At 35.0% G+C, this 8,119-nt stretch overlaps 1 protein-coding gene across 1 annotated transcript; it reads right to left on the bottom strand.

The window, feature by feature from the left end:
* Window positions 1-3,153: 3,153 nt before the first annotated feature.
* On the bottom strand, window positions 3,154-4,851 carry LOC131036716 (7-deoxyloganetin glucosyltransferase). Its single transcript, XM_057968679.2, has 2 exons — window positions 4,317-4,851; window positions 3,154-4,225 (listed from the first exon to the last, which is right to left on the bottom strand). Exons 1-2 carry the CDS (start codon window positions 4,789-4,791, stop codon window positions 3,294-3,296), a joined length of 1,407 nt encoding a protein of 468 aa, XP_057824662.2. The 5' UTR covers window positions 4,792-4,851; the 3' UTR covers window positions 3,154-3,293.
* Window positions 4,852-8,119: the final 3,268 nt, after the last annotated feature.

Genomic DNA, 8,119 nt, shown 5'->3' with positions numbered 1-8,119 from the left:
ATGTAATCTTGCAAATCTTGATTTAAGGGTTATGTTGGCTTCTATTGAAAGGCTTGGCTCATCCCAGCTTTGAGACTGGAGCTCGAGTTTACTTTAATGGTAATCAATTTAATCTATTTATTTATTTATCCACAATTCTCAAAATCTTGGGGGGACTGTACAATCTTTTCTTAAACTTTGGTTTTGGGTTGGGAGATGGCACATCACGAGTTGTCTTGTAAATTTGAATTTTAGATCTAGTCACTAAACTTGCTTGTAGAGAGTGGTTTATTTCACAAGGATTTTGTATATTATTATTTATTGCAGTATACGATAAATATAATACCCTGGTGTGAAATCACTTGCATCTTCTTGAGATATTGTATTCTAACAAGAGACACAAAGTGCTTGGGCACACGAAACAAGGAATTCTGGATCTTTTTATTTTTCTGAGACCCCAAAAACTTTCCTGGAGCCAAGACTCCATTGTAAATATTATAGAAAACAATAATTATTAGCTTGATTCTTTCTAGTCCATTGTGTTTTATTGTGTTTTATTAGAGCTGATGAAGTATTTTAGAAAGGTGCCCTGAGAAATTGTGAAAATGCAGTGCAAGCATATGGTTGGTAGAAAAATTACTCTAAATTGAACATGTTTTGTTTATTATGATCATGGCTATGTGATTTATTTTGAGTCTCAATTGGATTTAGTTTGAAGAGTGACTTTATAAACTAATTCAAGGAAATACATTTTTTCTTAAAAGCAATTCAGCTTAGAATTTTACCTAGATGTTTTGCATCATTCTTTTTTAACATTAAATGCAATTGTTTCCAAAGAGTTTTTACATCATTTTGTTTTAATATTAAATGTAATTTAAAAAAAAAAAAATGAAATGCTTTATCAAAACATCACATGCAACAGCAAAATATCTTATTTAGTATGCTAATTAGCTCACAAGAACTCGTGTGAATTTTTCCATTGTGAATGTAAGTTTAAAAAAATTATACAACAACATCTTTTGCTGTATGAAATAATGCTAGAGTTTGGTATGGCTACACTAGGATAATTACCATTTTGAAAGATAAACTATGGATGTCTACATGGTCAAATAGTGACCTCATTCAATGGAGGAATGCCTATCCTAAATTTGCTATGTTTCAGAAAATGCAGTGTATACTATATATGATCTAACAAGGACATGAATCAATAAGACAACGAAATGGATGTATTGAATAAGATAAATTCAATGGTAATCTATGTATACTCTATTCAAATGATAAGTGTGAACTTGTCTGATGTTAAAGGAATTTAATGTGCCATTAGTTGAGGCCAAGCGTTCACCAAGTCTTCACAACAAATCAAAACAGGAAATGCTGAGCTATCTTTGTATATAAAGTTGCACACAGGATAAATTGTATAGTGTATCTTTTGTTAACACACCTGCATTATCCAAACAGGGTAAGTTGTTTAGCCTTGTAAATGTCCCATGTCTTTTGTCTGCTCGGTTTAATGTAAACAAACCAAACAAATCAAAATTGTTTTCCCAGTCATGGGCAGGAACTTCGCTGCCCTGCAACCCTTGTTCTTTATTGCTTGTCTCAAATACAATGATGGGACGTGTCTGTGCCAAAAAAAAAAAAAAAAAATTGACTCCATTCGATTTACATATTTTTTAAATATAAATTTAATTATAGTTTAGATATATATAGATATAAGAGAAATAATAAGTTACCATTTATGTTCTAATAATTGTTTTTTTTTATTTACTTAACCTTTCAATTATGTCTTAAAAATATCAATATAAGGTAATAAAAAGTTCACTAAAATATTTCACATGTACTAATGGCCACCCACATAGACCCCTAATTGTTAAAATTTGTGATTTTTAATTGGAGGAGTTGTGCAACTTTATTGGTACCCATAGAACAAAATTATTAGGACATTCATGTATATATATTGGTCAAAACTGTTATTAGAGGAATATGTATCGAATTAATTGTGTAAATTATTTAGGTGGTTATTCACATAATTATTGGGGTATATCAAATATGTATATATTAGTTATTTCACATTTCTTATGATATGGTAAGGAAATATACACGAGATTTACTAAAATCTAACTATTAATTCATAAATTTGAATAGACTTTGATGAAATGCCATCACCAATCCTTCCCTCTCACCTAGGAAAGACCATACTAACTCCATTAGCGGATCTCTTGACTATAGAACTCAAGAAAACCTTTGCACAATAAAAGAACATAAAGTGTTCATAAACTCCTTGCACAATGACAAAATATTTTTTATCCCAAAGTCCACTTATCCTCTGAGTGAGTCAAATCCCTCCTTAGCGTTGCACATGAGAGAATAACTCTCTCCCAAGAGTCCACATCTCTTTTGCATATGTCAAATCCCTTCTTTATTGTACAAAAGAACCCCAACTAAACATTAATACACTAAATGCACTCTCAAGAAATTTCAAGATGCCAAACCGACTCTTTTGTAAGGGACACTCATAAGATTCCAAGCTATCCATTTTCTAAGGGGACAGAGAGGTAAAAGGTTCTTCGCATGCAATGAATCATTCTTGAATGAGAAGCTAGCTTGGGGTGATAGATGTCCTCCTACCTTTATTTCCTCCAACCTCTTATTTACCTTATTACGCTTTATCCATTCGATATCACATCAATCTCTCCAATAACACAAGTATGTGAGTTTTTTAAAGCCTTGTCAAGTGTAACAAAGATGACCTCAGAAAGACGAACACTATTTGACATGTGCGATCATATTCAAAAGCTAAAAATAATGATACCAATTTCAACCAATATTTAAAAGTCAAAACAAATATAAGTTTCTGTTGCTGTGATATTATTATCCCCCTAATCACTTTGCGTTCTCCAAAAGAAAAGAGTCTCTAAATAAATTGTTGAACTAACACTGTGCTACCAATGTTCATAATATTTATTATGTATAAATTTGAGACGTGGTCGCGATGTCCGCCAATATTAATCACCTTCTACTGTCTCCTTATACATAACGAGTCACGATGAATTAAATTATTTTTTTATAAAGATCCTTGCGTCTAAGTTATTGCGTCTATGAATTTTTTTAAGCATCGCTGGCGAATTCTGTTTATACTATAATAGCTACCAAGGTAAATATCAAATTAGGCAAAAACAAATATATCATATTATTTGCTACTTGTAATTTCAGAAAGAATGGAAAAATTCCGATTCCCCCTCTATAATGTAGACAAGTCATCAAAAAGAAAAACAACCAGTGACCCACAAGACAATAGAAAATCTTTTAAAAATTCAATTGCCAGTCTTCATCTGCATCTGCTTTAAAACTTCTTGCATATTCTTGTAAGAAGCGCCGCCCTCTTTGACTGAAGTAATTGCCTTGTCTTTGTACTTTTTCAGTCTAACTCTCATCTCTCTGCCTTGATTATCCTCCAAATTCATCAACTTCCTCACCAACACTTCCACCTCTTCTCTTACAACATTTTCCCTCATCTCATAACCCACCTTCCAAACATCATCTACAAATCTCCTGTTTGTCGGCTGCTCTGCAAAGAACGGCCAGCATATCATGGGCACCCCCGAGCTTATGCTTTCAAGTGTTGAGTTCCATCCACTGTGCGTAAGAAATCCTCCCACGGAGGGATGAGACAGAACCTTACTTTGTGGTGCCCAGCTAACGAAAAAGCTTCGCTCCTTCGTTTTCTCCACAAACTCATCAGGCAGCACAGCACGGCTGCCTTGGACAAGGTCAGGACGGATCGCCCACAAGAATGGCTGATTGCTTGCCTCCAATCCCCACGCGAACTCCACAAGCTCTTCATCAGATAACACAGTGATGCTTCCGAAACACACATATATTACTGATGATTCCTTTTGCTTCTCCAGCCACTCCAGACACGACTTTTCTTCATTCCATATGCTGCTGTTTGTTCCCGCAATCGCATCGCCAAAGCCTGCAGAGCTGAGCAAAAGTGGACCGATGGAGAGCACTTTATTACCGAATTTAGAATTCAGATCGCTCAACAGGGGTCCTTCTAACTCTTGAAAGGTGTTAAGCAAAACTAAGGAAGCCGGGTGAGTGTTTTGTGCCTCCCTCAGCAGGTACTGAAACATATAATCCTCAGCATCGGTTACAGTGAGAAAGCTGGGCAGATCTTTCACACGCAGAGCTTCCATTTCAGGAATACAAGTGATGACATCGTTCTTGTAGCGATCTCTATCATCTGTAAGCCAATCAAGCAACACTGATTAAACATAAATAACCGAGTCCTTATACAACATAAATTCCTATAAGCAAAGCCAAATTTTCACTACCTTTGAGCGGTATATAACCATGGTGAATGAGGAGGGGCATGTAATAGTAAGCAGAGAAACCGCAGGCACTAGTTGTCCAAAAGGCAACTCTGGGTACGCCAAATTTGTCGGCGATCTGCTGAGTAAAAGAGAATACGCCGTCTGCAATGATTATTGTCAGCGGAGGCACATGGACTGATTGCTCAATCTTTTCAACAATATTGTGGACATGAAATGGGGCATGCTTTTGCAGGGACTCGCAAAGTTCTGGCAACTTCAAAGTGCGGACATGATCTGGCGGAAGGCCGTCTGGGAAACTCTCGAACCTTAGATAGTGAGTAAACGTATGATTCAAGCGCTTCTCTAAAAAATCTGTGTTAACAAATGTTACCACAATATGGTTGCTAATGAGAATGTTGGCTAGTTGCATTAGGGGAGTTATGTGCCCCTGTGCAGGGAATGGAAGTAATAGCGCATGGCCTCTCACACCATCCATAATCCAACTCCAAACAATTCAAACTATATTTTCCCGAATTGTTGTTGTTGTTATTGTTATGGAGGGACTGAGATGAAGAGATGTAAGAGTCAGTACTGCTATTTATCGAGCAAACGTTCGACATGGACGGTGTCAGTTGAATTGTTGGACCATTTACATAGTTTTCTTTTCACACCTAAACTACCGACCAGCCAAACGCACGAGATATCAGAACACCACATATGGATTTTAGTGAATGCCGTATTTTAGCAGGTTATGAAAACATATGCCGTCGGTAGAGTGAAATGTCAAACAATAATTCCTCGCCGACTTTTAATTCATTTTCTTGCAACAAGAAAAGAGCATAGATCTCTTGTTATTGCTTGTCTCAAATATAATGACTACGTGTGTCTGTGCCTATATATGACTACGTGTGTCTGTGCCTAAATATGACTACGCGTGTCTGTGCCTAAAAATTTGAAAGAATTTTGACTAGTCAATTATATTTAAAAAAAAATTCAATATATGATAATAAAAAATTCATTAAAATATTTCACATATAACAATAGCTGTTCATTTGTATTTCTAGCGGTTAAAACTTTTAATATTTAATTAAAAGAGTTGTGCAATTTTAGTGGTACCCATAGCAAATACCTATTTGGACATTCACACCTATACATTGGTCAATACCAAACATGTCTCATATATATATTCTATTATTGACCTATGTTTGTTTAGAAAAAAATAATAACTAAATAAAAAGCAAGAAAATAAATAAATAAATGTCATTCTTGATCCTCTAGCTAATTGATAATGCTATATCCCTATATAATTGTTTCTAAATTTAATCCCCTTTAAGTAATTACAGATAGCTATAGATATAAATTAGGTAGTAAAAATATAATATAACATGATTCATATTTAAACATGTTCTTCATTCAAAGGAGTAGTCTATAATGTGTAATAAAATGACTTAACTATTCTCTACTATAAGTAGGTATTCATAGAAATCCTGGAATGTTCATAAATATCCAAATATATGATAGTCTTATCTTACCTCAATGTACAATCAGATGTAACCAAAGAATATACCCATTTTCTACAACCATGAAAGAAAATCTTTTGAGGGGCTTAAAAAAAGAGAAGAAAGGTTCAAACTATAGCTAATAAGGAACAAACACACATGACCATATCGAAACCCACACGTTTCAACAAAGAGGGAACACATAGAAAATAAAATAACCTTATTGTCATTGCAATATTGTCTTTTATTTTATTGCACTAAAGATGGTTGAGCTAGTGCCCTCCTCTATGGAGTTGTTGAAAGTTGAACAACACCTTGCTGTTAGTCTTTCTATTTCCTCTCCATCACCCCCATGGTCATGTTCTTTTCCTCTCCTTGTCAACAAGAAATGTTAGAGTTAGTATGCTAGGAGTTAATATCTTTGATATACAATAATGCATATCTAGGCTAAGGGGATGGGTATCATGAGGATAAACATTCATTTTTAAATGTAAAATGTTGATTCATTATGGTGTTAAAATATTATCTTGTTCTTAATGATAAACCTACATATATTTTTATACACATATATGTGATATGTACACCTATATCTAGTTCTTGTCTCTACTAGGTGGCTGTTGGATTATTGGGGAGATTGTTAGTTTTGGTTGTTCATTGTTGCTGCTAGGATATGTTGTTTTCATTGATGTCAACATATTCCTGTGAGTTATTCCAGTGAGTTTGGGAAGAGTTTTTTAATCTGGTTTTGTAGTTTGGTTGTGTTGATCACTGTTTTGCAGAATCCAGTATTTCTTCTGGTATATTTTGGTGTGATCAGATCCTGTGCCGAGACTTTGGATTATTATTTGGGAATGTTTTTTTGTATCTTCATTTCAGATGGTTCGTGATTTGGTGCTCCACAAGTTATCTTTCCTCATGACAGTTGCTGATTGGTTGTGTTCTTGAGATTTGAGACGTTGACCGATGAAGATTTGAAAAGAGGTATTGGTGCAACCGTTTTGGATGATTCTAACGTGCGTGTTGGTGTTTCCTAGTCATTTCCTATTTGTTTTGGCAATTTGCATTGATCGTTGTGCAATTTTTTAGTGATTATTATGAATCGGTGATGATTTGCGTGTTATGCGGTATTTCTGGTGGTGTAGCGTGTTGCGGTTGATCTTGGAGGGATTTCCGATGGATGTAATCATTTGGGAATTTGAATTAGGTCCATACTATGTAATGTAAATCATAATATTGGTCTGGTGGTTGATCTTTGTATTGTGTAATGTGATTTTTATAATTATGAGTTGAGGGTTGAGGGTTTAGCCGGCCTTGTTATCAAGGTTGATGATTTGTACATATAGATGAGATGCTTATGCAATTTAGGTGTCGATATTGTGTCTGTCTTTTCAGAGAGAGGTAAATGTGAGAACAAGGATATAGCATTTAGCGAAGTCTTGTGGTGAGATTGGTGTTGCAGAGAAGACAACTGTGTTTAACCGGAACTATCATCGGGCATTTGTAGATGCTATTATTGCTGTTCATTCCTTCCGGATTGTAGTCTGAATCATATTGTAAGTCAGTGAGACTTCCCTGAGGGTTGTAACCTTCCAGGCATATATCTTTTGAGCAGTGAGCTCTAGGTAGTGTGCCTAAATGCATGTGCATTCCCCATTGTAATATTTTCACATACTACTGTAGAGTATCATCTTATTGTGGGTAGGTTCCCACCATTGTTTTTCCCTTAATCGGGTTTTCCACATCAAAATATTGGTGTTGTGTTGTGCTATTAATTTGCTTATCTATATGTTGTTACAGTTTATCAGTTTATGTTTTAAACTTTAATTTGATGTGATCCGGTGAAGACTAATTCAACCCTCCCTCCTCTCAGTTTTCCTTCTTGATTACTGCTAACAGTGGACCCTCCTCGAGTTGTGATGGAGGCTCTACCTCTTTTAACTAGGAAAACTATTTGATCTCTCCTCCTCTTCAAGGCCATAATGACCATTTAGTTCAACCTTCTTATTATTTGGGGTTTATTGAATTAAATAATTCTTCCCATCCTCTTCTAGTTGTAACACAATGGAAGAATTATTAACCTCTTTGAAAATAATACTTTATTGTACATAAATGTTTAAAACATAGGGTTCCACATATTATACCCTTTCACATTGACACCACAATTGATGAAGATGCATTTCACCACCCTATTTTCTATATTTGACTACTCCTTAGGCACATGTGTATGTTCCCACAACTAAAAATATGAAGATTATGTAATGAGGAGTTCTTTTCTCATCCATGCCTCCAAATATGTCTTGTCAACAAGATTTGATGTAGTAAATA

Source organism: Cryptomeria japonica, chromosome 10, assembly GCF_030272615.1.
Source record: "Cryptomeria japonica chromosome 10, Sugi_1.0, whole genome shotgun sequence".
In the NCBI taxonomy this organism is placed as follows: Eukaryota; Viridiplantae; Streptophyta; class Pinopsida; order Cupressales; family Cupressaceae; genus Cryptomeria; species Cryptomeria japonica.
Note: the sequence above shows the minus strand (reverse complement) of the source record. Positions and strands in the feature narration are given on the sequence as shown.

Bases quoted from the DNA above. Each gene is read 5' to 3' on its own strand.
- LOC131036716 (XM_057968679.2), bottom strand. From the start codon at position 4,791: ATGGATGGTGTGAGAGGCCATGCGCTATTACTTCCATTCCCTGCACAG. The intron at 4,226-4,316 runs GTAGTGAAAATT...ATTGGCTTACAG, and splicing joins TGGTTATATACCGCTCAAAG to ATGATAGAGATCGCTACAAG.